The sequence below is a fragment of the Lissotriton vulgaris genome, unplaced genomic scaffold (assembly GCF_964263255.1).
Source record: "Lissotriton vulgaris unplaced genomic scaffold, aLisVul1.2 SCAFFOLD_2748, whole genome shotgun sequence".
NCBI lineage: Eukaryota > Metazoa > Chordata > Amphibia > Caudata > Salamandridae > Lissotriton > Lissotriton vulgaris.
This window is the reverse complement of record NW_028251782.1, coordinates 26135-53971: the sequence shown is the minus strand read 5'-3', so window position 1 is coordinate 53971 and position 27837 is coordinate 26135. Positions and strand designations below refer to the sequence as shown.

At 45.6% G+C, this 27837-nt stretch overlaps 1 protein-coding gene across 1 annotated transcript in view; it reads right to left on the bottom strand.

The window, feature by feature from the left end:
* Window positions 1-873: 873 nt before the first annotated feature.
* The window catches only part of LOC147662766 (F-box only protein 31-like), a 36338-nt gene continuing 9374 nt past the window's right edge, over window positions 874-27837 (bottom strand). Inside the window, exons 2-3 of the mRNA XM_086950915.1 lie at window positions 25651-26063; window positions 874-1590 (exon numbers count right to left, since the gene is read on the bottom strand). Coding sequence (XP_086807041.1) covers window positions 1368-1590; window positions 25651-26063 — 636 coding nt within the window. The 3' untranslated portion in view covers window positions 874-1367. The remainder of the gene's footprint in view (window positions 1591-25650; window positions 26064-27837) is intronic.

Below are 27837 nucleotides of genomic sequence, written 5' to 3'. Positions count from 1 at the left end.
GGTTACTAGACTGGACATCCAAATTAAAAATAATTCTACACCCAAGAGCTTTGAAATGATTCCCTAAAGGCTGCAAAACTGGTAGTCTGTGTTCAACAAAAATAAATACATGCAAGTCAAACACTCAAAGAAAAAATCCCTAAACTTTATAGCGCAATCAAGATAAACAAAAAAAGAATTGGTTACCTTTTTAACCAAATCCTCAATGAGAGAACTGGACAAGTAACTGACAAGAAATACAATCAGCAATGAAATGCTGCTATATTATTGTAGTCACTGATAAACAGCATGAGACCCCTATCTTGTCTTCTACTCAATGATCTACGATTATATTGTTTCCCCTTATTCATTGCTTTTTTATTCTGTAGCTGACAGCAAGTTAATATTAGTCACTACAGCTGAAGGTATAGCAGCTTAAGTGAGCAGCAGGGATGACGCTGCAGCAGGCATTGCCGAATAGCCTATCAGCATCACTCTTTCTTAGCCAGGTCCTAAGAGGCCTCCTCCAGTGGCATAACAAAAGTGTGCTAGTACATGTCAAAACATGGTGCTGCCGTGGAGGAAAGATGGGGTGAGGGGAATGGGTACAAAATAAGTGTGTCTGAGCTGCAGACGGACTGAATGCTGTCAATATGTGCTGCGTTGACAGACTGGGCTCACAACACTAAGGCAGAACTACCAAAAACAGACTACATAACATCAACCATTTCCATTTTCCTACAAACAGCATCTTTAAACGATATGTAGATCTGCCCTTTTAGGTTTGACGTGGTGCAAATGATTGAAAAGTACTTTCAAAATGTTAGTTTAAAAAAACAAACAAACAAAGGAGAAATTTATTTTTCTGCAAAACCATCACTCGCTATTGATTTTCCACAGTAGTTTATTAGGCCCATGGTGTTAGTATAAAAGGAGCTGCTTTCCAGTGATGCACTTATGGGTTTCCCTGAAGAATAATGTGTTGTACTTGGTGGAGGGAAAAGTGCCATGTGGCAAAAATAATATTTAAATCAATTTTACACATTGTTCAGTCCTCCCTATAGATCAATCCCCTTTCTTCCTTTAAAAAAGGACATGCTCTATTTCTCCCTGCAAACAAAATGACTTTTTCTATACATATATATATATATATTATATATATTTATATTATTACATTCTATATATAAAATTATTTCTTTTCAAGAAATGTCTTGATGGTCTTTTTAAAAGTAAACTCTGAAATATTTTCAAAAGACCTGGATTAAAAGTGCATGCTTGTGTGGAGGTACCAAGGTTGCTTGCATGGTTCCACCATTCGCCCTTCTCAAACAGGATGATGGCCATTCTGTTTTGTGGAGGGTGTCCACCTGGTCGTTGCTGGGCTTTGGTCAGGTGGTCCATGACTGCATATTTCTGAGCATTTCATCGAAGGCCTCTCTGGAAGGTGCCTCGGCGTTCTGAAAAGTGTCCTTGATCCTGCTGTACAGGCTGAAGGATTTCAGTTCTAGCCAGATAAAGCCAAATCGATCCTCGTCAAAAAGGATGAAGACTCCAGCCGTCCGCTCGGGGCTAGTGAATCCATGCCCTGCTATAAGTCCAGTGCCATAAAAGCTAGAGGGAAGATGGAGAATAGTACATAAAATGAGTAATGTTTCACATGAGCTAACACATAAACCCACCGTTTGCCTCTATTATGACATTTCAACAAAAAAAATTTAAGTACAATAATAGACTAGAAGGCTTTTGGAAAAGAGTATTTCCTGCTTTTGCTGTGTACAAATGTCACTCATAACTTTTGCACTCTATATCCTACTATACACGCAGGATTTGCAGATAAATTACAAATCCATTTATCGACTAGCATGGATGGTTTAAACATCACTAAGCAACAGCATCTGAAAAAAGAATAGGAAAGGAAATTGACTGCCCGAGGGAAACATTTAAGAATCTAAAATGATTATATTATTCACTCACTTCATACATCTTAACTCGATTTCTTTGAACATTAATTTCCTGCAGACCTTTTTTCTTATTTCTAGATGAGTTTGGTTCGAGAATTTTCTTGCCTTTCACCAACCACCTACGCTTCAATGGTGGCCAACAAGGGAGGATGCAAAGAAGCGGAAGTAAAGTTCACTTAGCTTTTCTTTTCCTCCACAGGCCAGAGAACCAAATTGCCGAGGATATGGCCAATGTTATTTGCTAAAGGTAAACCAGTTTGTGTATGTTCCACACCACCAGCAGAGTATGGAGACTAGCACTAAATGTCCCCAGACCTGACATTCGTGTTGTGAAAAATGAATACAATCTTGGTGAACATTATCTGCGCCATCTTGCCCCTTTTCGAGCCCAGTCGTGCGCGTAAGCGGCAGCCATTTTGAATGCCATGGCCTCCCTGCCCCTCGCTGATAGCCAGCGCGTCTCTCCCTCTCTCTCTTAACCTCACAAGCATTCCCCCGCACACTGACAACCCCCGCTCTCTCATGTCTTGGGTCATAAACCCCTCTCCAGCGCAGTTTCACCACTGAATCCCATCCTGTTCCCAGCGCGACACCTCCCCTCATTCCTTTCATGGCCTCAAACCCTTTTGATGCAAACCCCCTTTTCCTGTATCCCCGTTTGTCTTCCCTGTTCCCAGGCCGCCACCTGGCTCTGCGGATACTGTTTATTACCCCGTACAGTAGGAAGCTTCCCCTCCCCATCAAAAGACCCCCGAACCGATCAAAGCCCCCACCCCATGAGATCCGATCAACCCCATGCATTCCGTGAATCGGCGGAATGCCCTGCTGTGCTACGACCATCACCTGTTGTGACCAGGGTGGGGAATCCAACTGTAAATGTATGTGGGAACGGGTCTGAAGGGGAGATTCCGAGGATGTTCTTTCAAGTATTAAAGTATTGCGAGAATGTGTTATGTGCAATAAAGGTCATAAACTCAACTATAAGAGGCCAGGCCTCAGAGATGTGGTTAGAGCACCTCGTGACGATACTTGCTGTCTGAATTGATGTGTTCTCCTCCGGAGAGAATAAAATCCTCGTTTCCCGCCTTCCAGTCTCCAGCGCCTGCTTCTTCATTGATTAATATTGGTGGGTCATAGAGGCGATACCGCCGGGCAACATAAAGGGGTCTTTGGTTACCGGTTGTCTTTGGAACCCCTTTTTACAATTGGCGTCCCAAACGTGGGGCCCATCAGCGACTCGTGGATCCAGTGGGAGAGGTCCCGACGACAGAGTGAACGACTGCAACGATCGGAAGGTACCCTGTCCGATAGACCCTTGTCTGACAGCCGATCATCCGAACTTCACTAGTTCCGAACAGACCTCTCTCGAGTGATCTGCGGTCCTGACTGGGAACCATCAGGAGTGCCACGAGAAGTACGAAGAGAAGAGGACGATCGGGCGCTGGATTCGGAAGACGAGAAACTGTCCATGCGGTCCGGGTAAGGTCGTGTAAACACGACGAATTGCGAAAGTGATAGATAATTGAAAGTAATTGATAATTGTTGAGAAAATACTAGTATTACTCTTTGTTAATTTATTGGAGATTCACTGTCTACAAACGGAGAAACAACAGGCTCTCCCTTTATAAACAGCGAAGGATAGGTACGCACCCGTCGGACCTATCTTTCTCCCCCACTGAACAATTGCCCCTTCCCCCCCACTGATTAACTGTTATAGATTGTTTTCTGGAGATTCTCTGTCTGAAAACAGGGAAGATTAGGTCCCCTCTTTACAGATAGTGAAAGGGTAGGTGACGCGAACCTTTGCGAGCCTACTTATTCTCCCCATTGACCATATTGATTTTTTATTTTTGACCTAACGTTGATTGATTGCTCAGAATTGATTCATGAGGTATTCACTACGTGCAAACAACGTAGAATAGAAATATTCTATCTAGTCTTTGCGCGCAGTGATAAGATAGGTAGTGCTGACTATTATCCCATTGTGATCCGTCATGCCTGTCTTCTCCCCACTGGTCAGTAGCCTGTTTAACCCGGACCGCTTATTAGAGATGAACCATCCGGCTCCGCTGGAAGGCACCCCTAATAAGGACATGTTCATGAAGCATGGATTAATTGCTATAGTCTATAGTGAGCTCTGGCATAAATATACGAAAAGGGATCGAGAAAGACAGTGGCCACTGAAAGGATCCTTCGATCTCGACAAAATAGAAACAGTAGAAATAGCCCTTCGTAGGAATGAAACAACACCTATTATGCTCGATAGTCTCGGTATGTGGCGCAAAGAAGCCACACGACGAAGGGAAGGTGACGAATTAAGACAGGATGAAGGGACACGACGGACAACCCTCCAAACGTCTAGTAGGCAAAGGGAAGGGCCAGCGATGGCACAGTCCCGAGGAGTAAACATGAAAAGCGAATGGTGTAAAGGGATGTGCCGACAAGCCAACCCCGGAACACAACGATCTGAAGGTAATCCCCCGACATTACGCACAGGACGGACAGATTTAAAACAAAACCAATGTGCTTTCTGTAAATGTCTTGGACACTGGAAAGCCCAATGCCCGACTCTGCAAAGCATAGATAAGAATGGAGGGTTGACAGAAAGGACGGACCGACAGAAAGGAAAAAGACGTGAGATAAAAACCAATCAGACTAGTGCAGACAGAATAGACAGGACCACCCCGTTTGACTATGCCCGGTGGCACAGATTTCGTCAGGCCAATTTTAACGACATGTTAGAATTCTGGGACTGATTGCTCTCTGTTGCTCCCCCACTCTGAAAAACAAACACAACTGCAGGTCAGTGTAAACAACCCCCCGTTAAAGAAAAGACTCAAGGAAGCCAAGCGTCTATTATATAAACTTAGGATTTAATTACGGTAAAGAAAACACACAACCAACGGTAAATAGAATAACTAGTAGAACTCTCACTAAAACAAACTTTACTGATAGGAAAAATACAAAACGTGTTATGCTCACTCCGGAAGTCCTCCAATGTAACAGTTCGATGGTCCCGCCCATCCGGAACACCTAGCACGTGTGGGGCGGGGCCTGCCAGCAACCAGGGGCCAAAAAGAGATTGCCGGCGAGGAGGTACCGGAGACTCCACAAAGCAGGCAATGAAATGGTCTTCCCATACTGCCCTTCCAGGGATGGCGTCCCCCGGGCCGCAGGTAGGGAGGGGGCGGCTGCAAATGACCCCCTCCCTCGTATCTTCTGGTCCGGCCATCACGAATTCCTCCACCGAACGGATGCAGGGTGGGCAGGGAGGAAGAGGCGACGCGGACGAGCCTCTTCCACCTCCACAGGTAGGAGGCTTCCCTGCCCTGGTCCGGCGCCAATGTCCTCCAGCCGGACGACGGCCATATACCTGCGCTGCACAGGACCTACAATGCCCGCCTGGTATATTTCCATAACACAGGACATACAATGCCCGCCTAGTATACTTTCTCAGCACAGGACATACAAGACCCGGCTGGTATATTTGCGCAGTACAGGACATACGATGTCCGACGGGCATAATTACGGAGCACCGGATGTACAGTGGTCCCCCAAGAGTCGGAATCAGGGGTGTAGGGTGGTCATCATGTGCGCCCCTGATTCCAAGGGACGGTGTAGGATGCGTCGGGAGAAGGAGACGGCACGAGTGAGCCTCCCTCACCTCCCCAGATGAAGGCTCCACTGCTGCACCCTGGCGCCCCGAACCAAAAATGTCCAGCTCCAGCAGCATGATGCTCTGTCCTCCGCCATCACAAGAAGTTCCTTCCACTCCTGATGGATACGGCAAAAGTGGCTGCCACAAGGATCTCAAAATGGCGTCTGGGCCCTCGAAAAGACGGGTCTAGGCCGCTGGAATAACTTTTGTCCAAAGTTGCAACTCGGGCACTTGCCCACCTGGGCGCAAGCCCCCACCATCGACAAACATCCCCTCGACTTTGAAGATTCTACCAAAGTCCCAAGGGCCCTCGACCCCTTCAGGCTTCCGGTGAGGAACAGTTGCATTGATCTCAAATGAAATAACCACGGCACAGCAACAAGATGGCGGTGCTCTCGTGTCTGCATCAGCTTCCGTCTGAACCACCCAGGAACATTATGGGCTAACGAACTTGAGTAAGTTCCGGCTGAACATCAACATGACCCGGTAAGAAAGACTCTACTCCCTCCCTCTCTTGATTGACAGTCCACACCACCAGCCCCTCTGTTAGCACAGCTTTCTTTTGAACTGCCGAAAGGGACTCTGGTCCAACCGCCAATTGTCGGGGATATTTTGCCCCTGATGCTACTTCCGGACTAAACCGGCCTCGCCCAAAATGGCGCTGGTATCAATGGAAACTAACGAATGCCTCGTGGTGTTCCTTAGCTAATGAAACTTGATGTACTAAGATATATATATATATATATATGTACGAACCATTGCGCACTCGATGTTAAAGGGAGGAGGGTTCACTTGGCGAACATTTAAGAAGGGTTCCGTAAAATGTTGATTTCAATGAACAATCTATTTTTGATATTTGTTGTAACTGATACATAACGTCGCTTATGATACATACCCACGGTATATATATCTAGGAAATGTGATTACGATGAGCTCGACTGTGTTTCCATTTATGAACTGAAATGCCCCTGATTCCCTCGTCACGCAATGAAATAATTTTTGGTTATTTGCAAATAATTAAATTAAGGGTTTTTACATGTTCTTGTGCTACAAAATAACCCCCTACTGTATGTGCTTCCATCGACGACATATCAGGCCAAAATATGAATTGCGCTCTCACATTTCACGTACTGAATAATTTTGCAAATAAAGGTTTTAACAACTATGAATAAGCATCGCATACTTTTGTAAATGTGGGTATCGGTGGGAGGGTTTTTCTGTGCGCAACCGTTCTGCTCCTCTTTTTAAGGTTATCTGAAGAAATGGTTGTTCGGCCCTGGATTAATGATCGACTCAAAGGTGTGATACGTCGCCTCCAAAATATGCGACTAAGCCCAGGAACTAACGTATGAAGAAGGACCTCGACTTCTGAGAATGGGTAAAGTAAAGCGGGGTGATTGATAAATTGTTATAAAGATATGGTGATCGAAGGTACTAAGGTACAGGGTTGAACGACGAACTGATATGCCTTAGAACATCGCAGCTTTGGGAATGATTTAGGGATCCCGAAGGCCGGATACATCTACAAATCCGGGTACCTCACGCTAGGCACCTCTGATTCTTTTTTTAACGTTTCCCTACACACGATCCTTAATGCCACCCTCGAACCTTCCCGTGAACAACCTATCACATTGCCTGCCCCCAGGACCTTAGGAAACCAGAACCCTAAGGGATTATATCCCGAAGAGATAAGTACGAGTATGTGGTAAGTAAAGGACTTTCGTGCCCATACATTTGATGTGTTCGAATGTTGTCCCCCTACCTTCCCTTTTTCCCCCTTTTTCCTCTGCAGATTATGTTAGAATCCCGATCAGAGTATCATAAGGGACCTGGAACCACGTCACGCCCGGTGCATGAAGACGGACTAGCGCTGCGAAATGGCGCAACAAGGACGCTTTCACGGCCTTTTTACCTGACCTAACTCTCTTCTGTCCCAAAACTGCATGCCTTCTACCTCCTAACTCAGACCCGAAACGTCTAAAACGTTAGGTAACGCACTAAATAGCCCAAACAATACACGGTCATTCCCCATGCCACACGTGTACTGCTTGGCCTATTGTCTCTCTCTCTCTCTCTCTCTCTCTCTCTCTCTCTCTCTCTCTCGCTCACTCTTCCACCCCCCCACGCTTTCCCTCTTCCTAGCAACTGGCACCTAATTGGCGAACCTGGTGCACCTCCTAATTGGCCCCAAATACCACAAGTATTTGCACAAATTTGTCCTAAATAAAATTGTATCGGTACCACGTTACTACCTCTCCTTTTCTACTAAAATATGGATGAAATTTAAATTGGCCGATAGGAAAGGGACAGGTAAGACGACAAAGGTTCTCTAAATTTGACCCACTCTCAGGGACCTATTTGTCAGTGGTTTCTATGATAAAATGTGTCTGTAGTAATGCGACCATCCCCATTGCAAATTGTCCCCGTACCCCAAGCTATAAGAAATGACCGAGACACCCCCATCTACCCAAAATGCCCCCAGTTTGGTATCAGCCACCCTGAACGAGGACTTGAAGAATGCCCCTTGCTCCGATTCGCTGTGTTCCTCATCGTTTTCCATAAGATCCCTCCTTCCCGGAGGATAAGTTTAATAATTATTGTTTCAAACCACCCCTCCCGAGTTTTTTGTAGTAACCAGGTTGCGAGGATTTATATAGAAAGTTAGAAGGATGTGTGCAAAGTTGAAAATTAGATTGAAAATCGAAAGAACTTGTTGCAGTAAGCCTGGTTGATAATAAAATGTTTTTTTGGAAATGCAGATTTGTTTAGCCTATGTTCACCCCCCAGAAGGGTGCCTATCAGACTACGGTGACTAGCACGTTACACTTTTTCGTAAAATACAAAGCCCTGAAGACCAGCCTAGCCTTGCAAGACTCGTACTAGGGAAATAGGTCTCTACCAGAAGAACTGACATCAACTATAATAGACTTATGCAATAAATGAGTACCAGACCTCGTACCTATTACAAATGAACGTAATAACCATCAAAGCGCCAAAGAATTAGCCACAAAAGGAAGTTGTAAGGAATCCAGCAAACCCATCATCAATTGCTTATACGCTAGCCGCAAGAATCTCCAATGTAGCGAGTGCTTACCCCAGTTGCTTGGTGTTGGGAGAGAAATAGACTTATGTAATTACCTTCTTCTGCAATATCTCTAAAGACTGTCTTTTCAAAACTCATTTAAGGGTATCACTGTCGGAGGAGAAAGAGACCGGATGTGGGAGCACGCGGCCTGACAGCGGATTGTGGAACATCAGCGACGGAGGCCGAGGCGAGACCACAGCAGTAAGGAGACGCCGGACGGGGCATGGTTTCAGACAAAGCTAAGGAAAGGGCTGACCTGAAGCCCCTGCTATATGATCAACGTGTGCCAAAAGCCCCCGCTCTCTGAACATGGTTACGGACTCGCCTGTCGAAAACTCTCCGCCTCCCCCTGATCTGTTCCCGACTTGGCCTTGCTCCATCCCCTCCTCCTCCGACCTACCATAAGGACTGTTCACACCCGCACCTTTCCATCCGAACTCCCAAGTTCCTTCAAATCCTACTGAGCTACCCAGAGAAGAGTACTCCCTGCGTCAGAAGGGAGGGAGCTCCGACTAAATAGACCACGAACTATGTTAAACCCCAGAACGGTGACCTAGAACTCCACCAAGGGTCGCCCCCGAAGAAAAGATAAACAAAGTCTGTGGTTCTGCCCACTACCAAACACCCTGAAGATGATGGAAGCAACAGGAAATGCCCACCACAGAGACTCAAGACACGAACAGATCTCACAATTCTGGAACAATCGCATTTTTATTGCAAATCAATGCTCTGCGCTACAAAAGAAAGTGCACCTGTTCCAAAACTGTAAAGCATTGCTCCTATGGGGTCTGGCGAAACAAAGAAAAAAAAGAAAAAAAAAGTACCCCTGCCCGCAGACCTCCAACGACTCAATCCACATGAACATTTCTGTTGATAGGTAATCCAGATGCTCAACAGTGCTGACAGAAGACGACAAAGGACAACGAGAACTCTGACATTTTTTACTGTATCTCCTTTCTCTCCCAATCGCCATTGGACTGACTATGCACCCGCCGTATACAAAGGACTTACTTATATGATAACTCACCAGTTCTTATTCTATGATCTGTACCCGACGCCCTCACTGTGTAGTTCTAGTCTGATATTGCATTATGATGATTTTTCCTGCAACCAACTTAACAATGAACCCGCTTACTAGATGATGAGATTTTTCAATGTGATGTTTATAAAATGATGTATATGCGCAGTTCCTTTGCCTAAGTCCCCTCTCCCTTACTTGTGATTGCTGCATATAGGTGTAGATAGGAAATAGGCCAGCAAGATGCCTTGGAAATGTTAAAGGGAGGACTGTGAAAAATGAATACAATCTTGGTGAACATTATCTGCGCCATCTTGCCCCTTTTCGAGCCCAGTCGTGCGCGTAAGCGGCAGCCATTTTGAATGCCATGGCCTCCCTGCCCCTCGCTGATAGCCAGCGCGTCTCTCCCTCTCTCTCTTAACCTCACAAGCATTCCCCCGCACACTGACAACCCCCGCTCTCTCATGTCTTGGGTCATAAACCCCTCTCCAGCGCAGTTTCACCACTGAATCCCATCCTGTTCCCAGCGCGACACCTCCCCTCATTCCTTTCATGGCCTCAAACCCTTTTGATGCAAACCCCCTTTTCCTGTATCCCCGTTTGTCTTCCCTGTTCCCAGGCCGCCACCTGGCTCTGCGGATACTGTTTATTACCCCGTACAGTAGGAAGCTTCCCCTCCCCATCAAAAGACCCCCGAACCGATCAAAGCCCCCACCCCATGAGATCCGATCAACCCCATGCATTCCGTGAATCGGCGGAATGCCCTGCTGTGCTACGACCATCACCTGTTGTGACCAGGGTGGGGAATCCAACTGTAAATGTATGTGGGAACGGGTCTGAAGGGGAGATTCCGAGGATGTTCTTTCAAGTATTAAAGTATTGCGAGAATGTGTTATGTGCAATAAAGGTCATAAACTCAACTATAAGAGGCCAGGCCTCAGAGATGTGGTTAGAGCACCTCGTGACGATACTTGCTGTCTGAATTGATGTGTTCTCCTCCGGAGAGAATAAAATCCTCGTTTCCCGCCTTCCAGTCTCCAGCGCCTGCTTCTTCATTGATTAATATTGGTGGGTCATAGAGGCGATACCGCCGGGCAACATAAAGGGGTCTTTGGTTACCGGTTGTCTTTGGAACCCCTTTTTACAGTGTACGTGTTACTACGTTTTCTTTTTCTCTCTCTCTCTCTCTCTCTCTCCTTCCTATAGTCACATGATCTATTCCCTTTCACCACTTAGTGATTGGCGTTGGAAAATCATTCTTTTAATAAATTAATGTTGGGGTGTCAACCACAGTGTGGTCAATATGACCCACAGTGACAAGTCTGGGGAAAGATTCTAAGAAAATATACAGGATTTATCAACCTAGCTGGAGCTTCACGCTTAAAATGTGGAACAGGGTATGGAAGAGGTGAACAGTTGAAAAGAGAGAGAAGAGACATGGCGTTGGGATGTGGCACAAAACATATTTAGGGCCAGTATGCTAAAGTCCTAAAGTACATGGTCAAACTCATAGAAAACAGGGTCAAATTTGTGGAGATTCAGAATAGGTCTGATTATCATATTTTGGATCAACTGCAATCTCTGGAAAATGCTAAGAGGAAAATGCCAAGTTCTATGCACTCTCAGAGGTCATTCTAATAGCAGCTGCCACCACTTAAGCAGGCACTTAGCTGCATATCAAGTATGCACTGATGGAAACTGAGAATACCTAAGTACAGCTCTACATTTTTTGGGAAGATATGGGTTCAAAGATTTCAGGAGGTAAGCGCTAACTCCAATTAACTCGGATGCAGGTGTCTGATATGGTCCTTCTTCCTGGTGAGAAGATGAAGCTTAAGTGATCACTGCTTGTGTTGTATGCCGTAACTTTCATAAAATATTAATGTCATAGCCATCTGTCTAATTTGGCTGTTTAATGGATTTAGATCAGGTCGGATTGCCTTCATTTTGAATAAGGCCAGGTGAAAACCATATACAAAGGTCCTTGAACCAACTTATCCACAGACCATTTCGTGTGAAACCTTTTTGTTCCGGGAGACATAGTCTTGGAACTTTTTTGTAATAAAAAATCTGTTTGAGCAAAATATTCTATAGCACTTTTGATCGTCCCACTACTGAAATATAATTTGAGTCTCTGCTGAGAAAATTAGCAATAAAACTGTGTTTCCCTGCTACATAATAGGCCATCAAGTGCCCACCGTTCTTGAGTCCAGCACCTAAGGGTCTTCACATGCACGGGCAGGGATACAAACCTTATTCCTTTTGGCTTGTTGAGGAAAATAATGTTGTGGTGTTTTTTTGTGAGGAGTTGTACCACTTGTCTCCACATCCAGGGCTGAAAAGACTTTAGTGCCAGAGCAAATGCAGCTTTTGTGCTAGTGAGCTGCTGCTGGTGTTCACAGACCCTTGATTGTTAGATTGGTTTCCCCCACTGATCGACTGTGAGGACTGGGTCTGAGAAATAATGACGTGCACTTATTTTTTTGGTGCCCAATGCTGTGGGTTAGAGCTGGAGGCTGGTCTTTCTCATTTCTTGGAGCACAAGTTTGGAATATGTTACTCATTCATTTCTCTCAAAGAGAATCAATACCACTGCCTAAAACTTGCCTCTTATTAGTGAAGTTGATTTGACCTTTGTATAAGGTTCAGTAACCCTTCAGAGCCAGTACATCAGTGAAGTATCAGTGTGCTTCAAAGGAAAATGTTACTGACCTGTAAAAATCGTTTTGCAGCCTGTTCTGGGATATACTTGCATGGTGTCATGCTTATGCTATCTAGTGGTGCTCAGGACCCTACAAGTGTTTTTCCTTCAAGGTCATATTTTTGATTTTACACATTCACATTCACAGGCTTGAATCATTCCACATCGTCAGGCTAGAAATCCCAGGTAAACTATCAGCAGTGTACAGTGTAAAATATACAGCATACTATACACAGTTCAAAAATGGCCACAGGCATAAAACAGCTAGCTTTAATAGCACATCTACCTCATTTGAACGAACTCAAATGTCAGCCAATAAGGTGGAAGCTTAAGCTTTCCTACTCCTTATAAAGGCCACCATAGCTCAAATTTCAAAGCACAAGTATGAAAACAAATATGATGAGCCTCTGACCCGGGAGCAAGGGAGGGTCGGATGTGAATATTTACAAGTTACCAATATTGGAGAACCAGGGTTACATGTAACTAATTTCTTTTCCAAAGTTGGATCTTCAGTACGGTCGCTCCACCACGCTCCTCCTGTGCTTCAGCTGCTAAACTCCCTGGTATCGTTTTCAGCGCGCTGATCACTGAACTGCTGCTACCTTAGTATTTTAGCGCCTCACTCGCATAGCGCCTCTATTACTTTCCTGCCTCTCTCAGCGCGACCTCGCTCAGGCTATTGGGTTCACTATTGGCTTGTCTGCGCATGTGATATCCAGACTACTGCTCACTTTATAATCTGTAATTGTGTTTATTTCATCAGCGCTTGTATTCAGATTGTGCTTATTGTTAACTCGCTGTATTTTTTGTATGTGATACCCCTGCCTGCCTTTCCCTCGGACCCTCCATTTTGTTGTTGTTGATCTCTCCTGACCCGCCCCTCAGCCACACTACCGCCTCCCTGCTGCCCCTCCCACGCTCCGCCCCCTCCACTGTCCATTAATGTCAGATGGTCCCACGCGCAGCGTCCACGCGCTATGGCCGCGCCGAAGGTGCGCCAAAGGTAAGCCCGTCTACGCCCGTCCGCGCCTGGACCGCGCCCAGCGCCAGAGCCCCTGGACCTCGTAATGTCCACCCCTCCCGCATTTCTTACGATGCCACCACCCTCCTAGCCCTCAACTCCGGCCGTTCCCTCAACTGCGTCCAAGCCGCTCCTGGACACACCCATGGACCCTTTTCATGCAACTCCTGCAAGTTCGACAGCTCCAAGAACAACTCCTCATCTACGATCACACAACAGATATCCGACCCCAACCACCTAAAATGCATCCTGCTCAACACCCGATCGGTCCACAGGCACGCCATTGACCTCTGGAATCTACTAGACACCATCTCTCCGGACGTCGCCTTCCTAACAGAAACATGGATGAATGCCTCTTCAGCCCCAGACATCACCATTGCCATCCCGGAAGGCTATAAGATCATTCGCAAGGACCGTACCGGCCACACAGGAGGAGGTATCGCTATCGTCCACAAGAAATCCATCCGCATCTCTACCAGCTCGGACGTCAATCTCGCCAACTCGGAACACCTTCACTTCCAGATCCACATCGACCCCAACACCACACTCAGAGGCACCCTCCTTTACAGGCCACCAGGACCCCGTGCACAGTTTAGTGAAGACATCACAGACTTCATCACTCCACACGCGCTCCCCTCAGAGGATTACATCCTTTTGGGAGACCTCAACTTTCACCTTGAAAAGAACAACGACCGCAACACCACCACCCTTTTGGACAACCTCGCCAACCTCGGACTTAAACAACTTGTCACCACCTCCACCCACATCGCAGGTCACACACTCGACCCTATCTTCACCTCCAGCAAACATGTCTCCTTCAGCCACACCACAGATCTCCTCTGGACTGACCACAGCTGCGTTCACTTCACCTACAACAAGCCCACTTCCAACAACCACCCCCAACCCACTCTGCAAAGAAACTGGAACAAAATCACCATCGACCAGATCTCCTCATCGCTTCTTCAAAAACCCCCAGCCCACTCCTCAAACCCAGACCAAGCAGCCACTAACCTCACCCAATGGTTATCCAACACCGCCGACATCTTCGCACCACTGAAAAAACGACAAATCAAGCTAGGCAGCAAGAAGGCCTCCTGGTTCAACGATGATCTTAAGAAATTCAAGAAACTCTGCCGCTCCCTTGAGAAGGCCTGGAAAAAAGACCCAACCACCAGCACCAAGGACGCCTTCAAAAACGCCCCCCGCATACACCACCAACTGATCCGGACTGCCAAGAGAGCCGCTTTCAAGGACCGACTAGATAACAACGCCCACAACAGCAAGGAATTGTTCAACATCGTCAAGGAATTTACCAACCCCTCGGCCAACTCCAACGACATCACCCCCTCTCAAGCCCTCTGCGACTCCCTAGCCTCATTCTTCCACAACAAAATTGCAGACATCCACAACAGCTTCGACAACCGACCCGAAAACCAACCCACCCAACCCCCTGCAGGACCCCCACCCCCCCCTGAACATCCTCAATGACTGGAAGCCAATCTCCACTGAGGACACCATCCGTCTGATGAACTCTATCCACTCAGGATCCCCCACAGACCCATGCCCTCACCACATCTTTAACAAAGCAGACTCCATCATAGCACCGCACCTCCGAGACGTCATCAACTGCTCCCTCAACTCCGCAACCTTCCCGGAAAGCTGGAAACATGCCGAACTCAGCGCCCTCCTGAAGAAACCCACAGCTGACCCCACCAAACTCAAAAACTACCGCCCTATCTCACTCCTTCCATTCCCGGCCAAAGTCATCGAGAAAGCGGTCAACAACCAGCTCGCCGCATTCCTCGAAACCAACAAATCCCTCGACTCCTCACAATCCGGCTTCTGAGCCAAGCACAGCACGGAAACCGCCCTCATCGCAGCAACAGACGACATTCGAACTCTACTGGATAATGGAGACACAGTCGCCCTCATCCTCCTCGACCTCTCCGCAGCCTTCGACACGGTCTGTCATAGCACCCTTTTACAACGCCTCAGAAACGTCGGAATCCATGGAAAAGCACTGTAATGGATCACCTCGTTCCTCACCGGAAGAACCCAGAGAGTCCGCCTCCCACCATTCAAGTCAGAGGCCACTGAAGTCATCTGCGGCGTACCCCAAGGGTCCTCACTCAGCCCCACCCTCTTCAACGTATACATGAGCCCCCTCGCGGCCATCGCACGCCAACACAACCTCAACATCATCTCCTACGCCGACGACACTCAACTGATCCTATCACTCACCAAAGACCCGAACACGGCCAAAACCAACCTGCATGAAGGAATGAAAGAAGTAGCCGAATGGATGAAGCACAGCCGTCTAAAACTGAACTCAGACAAAACAGAAGTCCTCATCCTAGGCACCTCCCCCTCCACCTGGGATGACTCTTGGTGGCCAGAGGCCCTTGGAAAAGCACCTATCCCGACGGACCACGCACGCAACCTGGGTGTCATCCTGGACTCCTCACTCTCGATGAACAGACAAGTCAACGCCGTTTCTTCATCTTGCTTCAACATTCTTCGCATGCTCAAGAAAACATTTCGCTGGATCCCCACCGAAACTAGAAAAACAGTCACTCACGCTCTGGTCACGAGCCGACTGGACTACGGAAACACCCTCTACGCCGGTACCACCGCAAAAATCCAGAAAAAACTCCAACGCATCCAGAACGCTTCAGCCAGGCTCATATTAGACATACCGCGTAAAGAACACATCTCTGGCCACCTGAAAAACCTCCACTGGCTCCCAGTCAATAAGAGGATTACTTTCCGGCTCCTAACCCACGCACACAAAGCACTCTACGAAATCGGACCCGAATGCCTCAACACACGACTGTCCTTCTACACCCCCTCCCGCCAGCTACGATCCTCCAACCAAGCCCTTGCCACTGTACCTCGCATCAACAAAACCACCATGGGAGGTAGATCCTTCTCCTACCTGGCAGCTAAAACCTGGAACTCACTTCCCACTCATCTTCGCCTTACTCAGAACCACCTAGCATTCAGAAAGCAACTTAAAACGTGGATATTTGACAAATAATTCCCCTCCCTTCTTCAAGCGCCTTGAGACCCTCTGGGTATGTAGCGCGCTATACAAATTTATTGACTTGACTTGACTTGACATGCCTTATAAAATACAACAAAGTAGATTATACGTCGTTTTTTAAAGCCATGAGAAGCGATCTCTCGCCAAAGACTGACTTTTGCCTGTTCAAATTTGGCCACCCCAAATACTTTAAAAAGATCAGGCTAAGAACCCTGGGGGCAGCATGTAAAATATGGTAACAGGTTAGGCAGACCCTGAAATAACATATTATTGTGTTTCTGCTCCCATTTAGAATTTCACAGGGACTCCAGTATGTCTCTTAGATAAGTTGGCAATGCCCCTGGCTGACTCAGGAATACATAAACGGACACATTCTGCAGAAATATTCATTAATTTCTTGGGAAACTTTACTAAGTATAACAGAAGGGAGCCTCTCAAAGTATTAACCATTGACAAGCTGAGCACAAGATCTGGGGAAAGTGTTGACTGCAAAGAGAAACTACAAATAGGATTGCCCCAGGAGAAGGAAGTGTACCCTAGTCGTATTGGATGTTGGTGGATGTAGGGAGAGAACCTTATTCTTTGCTGGCAGAGTTCTGGAAGAGGCACCTGCTGACCCTGGGGGTGGAAAACCTATAGCAAGTATCAATGACTTTTGTTGGCCAATCATAAAATTGACACCCTTCAGGAAGAATCATCTCTTTAAAGTACACAGGGAGTACTGGTCACCAAAGAAGCTGTCAAAGCTGGGTGCACAGGAGGTGAAAAAGTGCCCTAAATGTGGGGAGGAGAACGTGGACGACATCCACATATTTTGGCAGTGCCATCTGATAGAGACCTTCTGGCAAGATGTGGGTAAAATGATCACTGAAGCATTAGGCCAGTGAATTAAGGTACGCCTGGCAATGGTGATATTCGGAGTAGATGGGGAGGGGGGCAAACCTGTGAAATTACTTAAGAAACAAAAGTCTCTACTTTTTGTATTGATATTGTTGGCAAGAAGGGAGATAGCATAAAACCCAAGTAAGAAATGAATGGATATTAACTGTTCAGAGGGCAAACATTTTAAATGGCAGGGGTCTACCGGTCAAAAGGGTACCATTTTGGGTGATTTGGGAAGGTTGGCAAAAAATGTGTACTATTATAGGGAGTTAATGTTTGGGAAAAAGAGAAATAGGTCATATGATTAATACATCAATAGCAAAGAGATTGAGAAGGGAGTCGGAATACGAGGGCCTAAAGAGAGGACTTCCAAAAACTCACCTCAAAAATTGCTAAAGAGGTCGTGGAGCTGGCTCAGAGGGAAATATGACTAAAGTTTTCCCCCTTGCCATTCATTCTTCCGTAGAGTAGGGAGAGGGTAACTTGGTTGCCTGGTTCAACCTTTTTCACTGAGCTGCTGTATGCCTTCTTGATGGAAAATGAGGACTGAAAAACAAAAATTACTACAAAGCATGAAGCAGGATCACCTTTAATGAAAGGGGTTTCTCAGGATTGCCTGCACCACTGCTGCGTTAGCTTCTGTGTCCACATCTAGACAGTAGTGCTTTGTGAACGTATGTCTGGTCCTCAAGGCAGCTGCACGGCAGATGTCATTCAAAGGCACCTCAGCATAGAGTGCTGCAGTTGAAGGCATGCACCTGGTGGAATGCGCCCTCACTCTACCCTGACAAGGACATTTGGCTTTGGCACGACAGAAAGCAATACAGGCTGCAAGATAATGAGCCATCCCATATGGACAAGGCTTGACCTTTTCGTGGTTGACCAAATGATACAAATAGCTGGTCCAATTTGCTTATGTCTTTTGTCCTACTGATATAGAATTTGAGACATCTATGCCAGTCTAGAAAATTTAATGATCTTTCTGCTGTTGAAAATTGGATTTGGAAAGACGAATCTAAACATAACATGTTAATTCAGGTGAAAATCAAAAGGAACCATTCGAATGAATTTAGGATTGGGTCTGAGAATTAATTTGTCTTTCGTGAATCAAAGAAAAGGTTCTCTGATGGTGAATGCCTGAATCTCTCCCACTATCCTAGTGGATGTCAGAGCCAGGAGTAGTGCTGTTTTCAATGAGCCAAAATGTTAGTCTGCCCTACGTATAGGCTCAAAAGGAGGTAACATCAGCTGGCCAAGGACTATATTATATCCCCATGGAACTGGGGGATGTTGTACAGGTGGTAATGCTCTGAAAAGTCCTTTCATAAATTGATCAATAAGCCTTTGGGAAAACAGAATAGACTTTCATGCTTCAGTTCTCCTAAATCTCGAGAGTGCAGAAAGATGGACCCTGATTGAAGAAATTTTGAGTCCACTCTTGGGTAAATTCAACAAATATGGAAGGATTTGAATAAATTTTAGATGAAGTGGATGATGACCAATATCCATGCACCAGACACAGAAATGCTTCCATTTAGCGTTTTAAGTCAATACTGGTCACTTGGGCACAAGCCTGCGCCAGAATATCTTTGCATTCTTGTGGAACCATGCTTTCAAATTCAGTGACTTGGGATTGTGGTGGAGAATCTCTCCATGATGTTTGGCAGTATCTTGGGATGCACCTTCAAAGGAATGGCTGGACATGAATATAACTGTAGTAGCTCGTGGTACCAATATTGGCAAAGCCATGCCAGAGCAATGCGGATCAGATTGCCATGATCTACCTTTGCCTTCCTCAACACTCTGGGGATCAGGGGAAAAGGAGGAAAGGCGTAAGCAAACCATTGGACCAACTGATTGAAAGAGCATTGCCCATTGTTTCTGGATACCAAAATCTGCTTGCGAAGCATGGGTGTTTCTTTTGGTTGGAGTAGCAAACAGGTCGATTGTGGGGTGACCCCACTGATCCAAAATGTAGACAAACGTACGATTGAGGGGGAGCAACAGTAAAACAGTGTAAAACAATTGAGGGAGCGGCGATCCCCCCCTTTTATGATGTGTAATATTGTATCCTCGAACTGGAACTGCAAAATGTGACCATTAATTGCGATGATGGGATGATTGTATGTTTGTTAGTTTCATAAAAAGAATTACAACAAAAAAAAGTTTAGATAAACTGCTTCTGTTCTAGTTCCCACTAATGCCAATCTGACATTTGCCGACTGAGTGCATCCTCCTGATACTCTTGGGAGTTGAATGATCCACAGCAATGTCTATCTTGGGAAAAGCGGCCCCTCTCCACAATTGCCAAGCCTTTTTTGAAAGGGGTTTGGTTCATAGTCCTCCTTTCTTGGTTATGTAGAACATAGACGTCGTATTAACGGTCCTAACCACAACTAGTTGACCTGCTTATCTGGGGAAGAATGCTTCTAAAGCTAGTCGTATGGCACAGAGCTCTAATACACTGATATGGAGCTTCTTTTCTGCCTCTGACCAGAGGCGTCTGGTTAAAAGTTCTTGCAGGTGAGCTCCCCATTCATTCATGGATGCATCTGTAGTGAGTATTATTAGTTCTGTAGTCGGTAGAAAAGAAAGACGTGCATTTAGAATATGTGTTGGGGTCCTCCATCACATTATTGCTTGTTTGAGATGCCTTGAGACACAAACCGTATCTTCCCTTGAGCCTTCTGTTTTCATTGCAAATCCAGGTCTTGCTGGACAGGCCTGATATGAAACATGCAAAATGGAATGAGGACTACACATGAAGCCATCAGGCCCAGCAGGGACTTGTATTGCCGCACTGTGACTTACAGTAATAGTTTTCCCACAGTCTGTAACTTTCTCACACTTTCCGCTGATGGATAAGCTTTTCCCAACTGCGTGTCGAGTTTTGCTCCCAGAATCTGGGTTTTTGTCTGAGGCTCTAATGAGGATTTCACTTTGTTCAACAGGAGACCCAATCTTCGGAAAAGACTAGTGCAGGCCTTTGTAGAAGCCTTAGCTCCTTACCTGGAAAGTGCTTTGAAAAGCCAGTAGTCCAGGTCGGGAAACACCTGCTGGACTTCTCGTCTGCAAAAATCAACTGGGGCTAGACATTTGGTGAATATTCGAGGCCCTGATTTTAACTGGAAAGGGAGAGCCTTGAATTGGTAGTGCTGCCCAGATACCGAGAAATGTAGATACTGCATGTGTTTTCGTTGAATAGGTATGTGGACGAATGTGTCGCGAAGATTCAGGGAAGTCATAAAATCTCCTTCATGCATCACCTGAGGATTTCTTGTACAGTAATCATCCGAAATTACTGTTTCTTTAGAAAACGGTTTCAGCTGCCTCAGATTCAATGTTGGTCTCAAATGATTCATCTTATTGATTAGGAAGAATCTGGAATACAACCCTTGCTTTCTTTGCGATTTGGGGATCATTTCTATAGCTACCTTGAGGAGAATCATGAGAATTTCCATTCGAAGCCCCTTCAAATGAAGATGATGTTCCATTTTGGATGACAAACTGGTGGTCTCTGGATGAACGCCAACGTATGCCCTGATTAAACAAATTGTATCACCCATTTGTCTCATCTTCTATTCCTCCAACAAGGGAGCAAAAAGGGAGACTTTCCCCCCAACCGCTGAAAACCAGATGCAAAAGGGGTATGAGATAGAATTCAAGCTCTTTTTTGATTGTCATGGTTTTGTGTTTAAGAACCTCTATTCCTTCCTGAAAACATTGCCTATCACGGTCTTTGGATACAATTGAAATGGGTATCCTTGATCATATCCAGACTGTTTTTGAGGATAACAAACATCCATGACCTCCATACTGTTTGAATCCTAATCTGAAATTTTGTAATCTTAATGAGCCACCAAAACTAGATCTTCCAAATCTACGATATTACAAAAGTCCTACCGCATTTGCTGAGTCAGTGTCAGTTTTAAGACCTTGCAAAGCTTCATCAAAATGTTTACCAAAAAGAGTGAAGACATCAAAAGGCATATCTAGGATCTTAGATTGGACGTCAGTACGGAGGCTGTAGATTTTAACCAGCCATATTCATTGTGGGACTCTTCTTCATCCATTTCTCCCTCTCCAAAGCCTGGGACATACCTCACATCTAATTTTGTTGCTCTGTAAGCTGTCAGTAAGTCATACTCACTAGCTCTTCTTGATCTGACTGCAATAATTGATCTGGAGGTAAATCCGTCACCTTAACCCCTTGGGCGTGGCCGCGATTCTGCGCCTGTGCAGCACTTTTATTGAGTGGGCGGGTTCATGACAGCCCCCAGCCGTCATCAGCACACAAGCACCGTGATGCATGACGGCCGGGGGCAGTCATCAGCATAGAAGGGGTTAAAAGGCAAAAAAACATTTTCTCACGTTTTTCCTTGATCACATGGTTCTCAACAGTGATGCAGTCTATATTGACTTTGTCATCACTGACGGTATGGTCGTTTTCGACAGTATGGTTGCGTCGGTATGTTCATCGCCGGTTTCTTCAAGGTCAATGGAATGCTCGATGCCGACGCAATGCTAGTCATCAACGGTATCTTTGTCTTAGTCGATGGAGTTAGTAGTAGTCGTTGACAACAAGGTTTCCTTTGAAGACGAGTCCTTTGAAAACTTCTTTATGACAGGTTAATCTCTGTAGAGCTTACAGGCATGTTTATCTAGTTTATTAGTAGAGGAGCAGGCTGCAATTACTTTGCCCTACTAATTCATGCTCTGGAAACTGTACAAGTATTCTCTTGTGCACTGCCTTCATGGAAGTGCCTGGAAGGGTACTTCTCAATTAATCGTCCCCTGAAGTGGGTGAAAATTATTTGAAAGGAGGAAAATTCTCTTGATTCATAAGAAATAATAGCAACCTTCTTTCTATGTTCTGGAGAGTGTTAGTTGAGAAAGACTGACAAATATTGCATTCTGCTAACTTATGTTTAGGATAAAGGCAATACATTCACTGAGAGTGTGGATAATCAGCGTAAATCTTCTTGCAGCCACAAGATGAAAAAAGTTTAAATAGAGATTTCTTGTCTTTGTCAACCACAGTGACAGTTGGTCAGACAAAATAATCTCCATGGTCCAGAAAATGTAACCATCTCCCCTACAAACAGCTCACAGTACAGCAGTGCTGAAGATAGGGTTGGTTCAAATCCAGGTCAGACAAATATAGTAACATTTAAGGTTCACTGAAAGGTTAGAGCAAATTTCTGACAGGGGACTCCCAAACACACAAAGTGCGGTAGAAATCAGAGCTATGGTGGACCTTAGGGGGAGAAGGACAGTTTAAGCTTTCGCCTTACTGGCTGAAGTTTGGGTTCTTTCAAATGAGGTGGATGTGCTACTAAAGACTCTATGCTGTTTTAGGGCTATGGCCTTATTGAAGTGTATATAGTATGCTGTATAGTTTACACTGTATACTGCTATTAGGCCCGGACTGGGCATAGCAGGCACCGGGCAATCCCCCGGCGCGCCACAGGGGTGGGGGCCTGTTATGGGCCCCTGGGGGCCGTTTTTGTTACAGGACCCGTTTTAGCAGCATTGCTGCAAAATCAGCCCTGTAACAAAATCGGCCGAAAACCGGCCCCGGCCAAGTGCTCGGCCGGCCCCCCTCCCTCCCCCTCCGAGTGGGGAGGGGGGGCCGACCGAGCACTTTGCCAGGGCCGGTTGTGGTTCCCAGTCCGGCCCTGACTGCTATGATAGTGTACCAGGTTTCCCAGCCTGACAAATGTGTAAAGATTTGAGCATGTGAATATATAAAAGAACGAATGTTGGAGAACGAACTGTTACAGGTAACAATTTACATCTACACAATGTGCAGCTATATATCACATGCTCTGCAAAGACTATAACAATTTCCAAATGCATAAAACTTTGGCCTGCAAGTAGCAGCAGCAGAAGTGCAGAATAGTTTTGAGTATGGTCTGTCTGACTGTGGGTATTCATGCACACATGAAGCACTTGGAGTAGTGTTTAGTGAATGTGTGTGTGGTACTCCATGATGCAGCCATAAAATGTCTTGTCAAGAAGGCCAAGACGGCAGTAGAGTTTTAGACCGGCTACCGTCTCACTATCATTCTCCATCCTACTTGACAGCACCACTGATGTTCCTCCTGAGCCCTACCTGCATATACACTGGGGACTGGGGACTGGCATCCCTAATTGACTCCGAAACCTCAGCCAGGGCAGACTGGGTGCTGTGGGAGGCTCTAAACCCTGACTGGGCTGGATGCAACAGGCCCTCTCTCTCAACAAACTCAGTGAGTTGTCTATTCAACACTTTCTCGCATACCTTGGCCAACCTGGGTAAAAGGGAGATGGGAGGTAATTCATTGTATTAAGTGGGTCGAGCGATTTACATACACATCTTTCAGCACTGCAGGACAAAAGGGAGTAATCTACGGGTTTCTCATCTTTCAGGACCCTACCCCATCCTCGCACATAAAAACTATACCTAATACACCATGTCCAGTTCACTCACAAACTTCCCCATTTCCTAAGGGTGCACTTCATCTAACCACCTGGTCAACAATTGCAATTGTGTCGCCACAAAATAAAGTCAGGAGCACCATCGTCACATTCAATAACCATGAACTAAAACCTGCTGAACAGTACCTTATGTCTGATGCTATCACAGACGAAGCTTGTCAGTAAAGACTCCAGGTCTCTGAAAAAGCACTAGTGATCCACACTGGTGAATGAACATAATAATAAAGTACCCTTGGGAGCATTACTATTTTAGTCAGCGACAGAATAAGACTGAAGGGTCAGCGATTTCAGGAACTCAACAAATCTCTTCAAGGATTACAAAGTCTTACCTAAGTTCTCAGCCCTAGGGTTGTCACCTGAGCGATATACTTTAAGTCCCCCAGTAACAATTGTTATGCACTTCCCAGGAAAAACCTACACTGTGGAGCTACAATGGGGTATCCTATGTGACTCGCACTATCTGAATAATACAAAATACCATTGGAAAGATGCAAGCTTTTGCCCAATTAACTCCGAGGCCTGCCATTTGTCCAAATTCCTCAAAGAGTGTAATCAAGCATTCCAGTCCTGTACCACCATCCCCGAGCATGACTAAATTTCTAGTTAGCACCTTACTGACCTCTATTTTGTTTGAACTGCTAGGAATTCACCACAGCAGCTTTTGCTGACCTTATCATTCCTATCATGTTCATTAAAGCTACTGGTGTGTACAGTCTCTTGGTAATCCATATGCTCTTAGTCGCCCTGTTCTGTGAGGTGGCTAACATGTTGACATGTTGATATGTTCCCTCAGTGCAGTTTACTTTGTCACAATGCCCTGATTGATAATTGAGAGTCATTGTTATGGCACTGTTGTATATTCATTTTGAGTACCTTTTGTTTTCTATAAACTAGATCAGAACTGCATTCTTAGCCATATCCATGATACAGAGAAGTGACCGATCAGTCTCAATCATAGAAAGTCTAGAAAGGCAGCTCACATGGTTATGAGACTGAAGCTACAAATCTAACAAACACTCACAGTTCAGCTCTCTGAGGGTGTCGGACCACAAACTGTCATGATAGTGGACTAGTGAAAAATTGCCACGGGTCCCCCAAAATGGTTCAGAATAGAGCGGCCCCCTTTTCTTATATTATTCAACTCTGAAAAGGGCTAAGCACAGACAGACTACAAATACTTCAAACTGGACGGTTTAGAAAGCATGCAGAGGCCAGGACAAGGTCTGTATGTATTTAATAACAGAAGCGGTTTGTAATGAGCATTCTGTACATCAGGGAACAGTCATGATTCCACATGGCTGAGGGAATGCTATGCCTGAACTAGGGTATACGCATATGTTTTTGTATTTTAAAATTAAGAATGTATAGAACAGAAATCTGTTCATTTGTGAATTTCTTTTTGAAGTATAGATTCACAGGATTACCCTACTGTCAACCTGAGGTCAGATCAGGTAAAATGTAACATACTTTGGCTAGTCTTGTCAACAGGAACCTCAAACATATTTGTTTCCAAAACATCCTCACGTGTCGGATACCTTTCCACTTAGAGTTTTAATACCAATTTTATTTCCTTCCTGATGGTGCCTTCTGAGCTCACTTGTCTTTTGTTTTTTCAATTTCTCACTTTAACTCTTTCCACTGCGCACTCTACTTCGCTTATATCAACTTTCTTTTCTCATCAACATCCTCTATGCACAGTTTTCTACTTTTTTTCATTTCTCCACCTCCAAACCCTTGGCCTTCATATGCTGCTATTTATGGGTTTCACTTCATTTACAAAAGTTCATAAAATCAACTTCAGACAATTAGTTCTATATCTTACCACATTTTGCAGAGACGAGGATAGTCCTCATTTCTAGCCATGACGCCCATAGGGAGGACAAAGGGCTGACTCGATTCAGCAGGAGTCGAATCTCCCTCCTCAGCTTGCCCTTCATTTGGCTGCTTCTCTTTGGCGACCTCTTCTAATCCCACTGCAAGGTCTCCATTATGGAGGTGCTGTCTTAGGGGATCTCTAGCACCTGGCCCAAGACCTCCTGCACCTGCTGGTACCCTTTCCTCCTCCACCCCGTCTGCCGCCGCCTCCTGCTGCTGAAGGTGGACCTGCTCCTGAATTTCAAGGATAATACGAGAGAGCTCTTCAAAGACCCGCAAATGCTCCACATCTGGCAACTGCACTCGGCGGGTGAGGTCAATTTCCAATGTCTGTTGGCCTGCTGGAACATTGGGATCTCCCTACACAGAAGGGAGAGATAACCAAACAGTTGTCAATGACCAGAAACTAAGGAGAAAAATGCTAACATTCGCACACCTCTACTGTTATAAATGTCTATGGTTTTCATGCACAACACTAAGTGAGACAGTGAGAACCACAATCACTTCCAGATGCATCTCACCCCCCACGTCCCGCCCACATCAACTCCATTCCAACTCTGCTCAAAGATTGCAGACTCATTCTGTATATCATTTCAAGATGCAGCATTAATGAGCACATTACTTACCTTTGATAACGATGTATCCTGAAACATACTCTAGTGGTGGATTTCTTACCTTAGAATTACTCCCAGGCATCAGTCTGGATCCGGAGATTTTTTATTAGCACTACCCTTGTGTGTCGTAAGGTGGCGTCGGTCGGCGACGCGTCCATCACTGTGTGCGCCAGAAATGACATCACAGGATCTACATAAACGTTGCACGGGCACGCTGATGTCCGTTCTTAATACAACTTTCCACGCAAGAAGCATAGAGCCATGATAGACACAGACCATTGGTGTGTCAAAACTAGGACCCTTTAGGGGAATACCTATCTCTAGAAATCAGTTTGCAGAGCAGGAAGGATGGCTGGGGCGGTAAGGAATCTACAACTAAAAAATGTCTCTACCAGATACATCGTTACCAAAGGTAAGTAGCTTGCTCATCTGATAGAGACATCTAGTTGTAGATTCCTTACCTTAGAATAGATACCCCAGCAATACCAACCCTGGAGGAGGGTCTGCAAACTAAGATCACATGAGGAAGTCCTAGAGGACCGAACGGGCAAAGTACCTGTCCCTCCAGACTTGGCTATCCAGGCAGTAGTGTCTGGTAAATGTGTGCAGCAATGGCCACGTTGCCACCTGACAGATATCCAGGACTGAGACTCCATGTGCAAACGCAGTGGTTGCTGCTGTTGTTCTAGTAGAGTGAGCACGTAACTCACAGGAGCTTCCTTCTTTGCAAATGCGTAGCATAATTTAATGCAGAGGACAGCTAACGAGAGGTCTTAATCTGGCCTGCCCGACCTTTCTTAGCACCCACATAGCCAATGAAGAGCTGCTCGTCCACAAAGAAGTCTTTGGTACGATAAAGATAGAAAGACAACACACGTTTTGGGTCTAGGTGATGGAATCTCTCCTAATCCTTGGAGGGCTGCGGGGGAAGGTAAAAGGTGGGTAGGGTAATGGATTGTCTCACAAGAAAGGGCGTGACCACTTTAGAGAGGATATAAGCTTTAGTTCGAGGCACCACTTTATCTGGTTGGCCAGTCAGATAGGGAGACTCAGAAAACAGAGCCTGGAACTCGCTAACTCTGTGACCAGAGGTGATGGCAATTTTGAAAGCAGTCTTAAGGGTTAATTATGAAGATGCTCGAAGGGAGCACGCATAAAAAAATTCAAGAGCAAATTAAAATCCCGATGGGTCATTAAGAAAGGAGATGGAAGAAAGAGGTGAGTAAGGCCCTTAAGAAACCTATTGACATTCGGACATTTGAACAAAGAGGGTGGATCTGGAAGTCTCAAAGGCAGAGATAGCCAAAAGATAACTCTTAAGAGTTCCCAAAGCAGAGCCCTGCTGAGCCAAAGAGAGTATGTACAACAAAACCTCTGAAAGAGGGTCAGAAAGGAGAACAGCAGCCTTTGCTGTGCACCACACCACAAATTTGTTCCATCTACAGGCGCATACAGTTTTAGTGGAGGCACGCCTGGCTGCCAAGATGACATCACAGACCTAGGGTGGAAGGTCGAAAGCT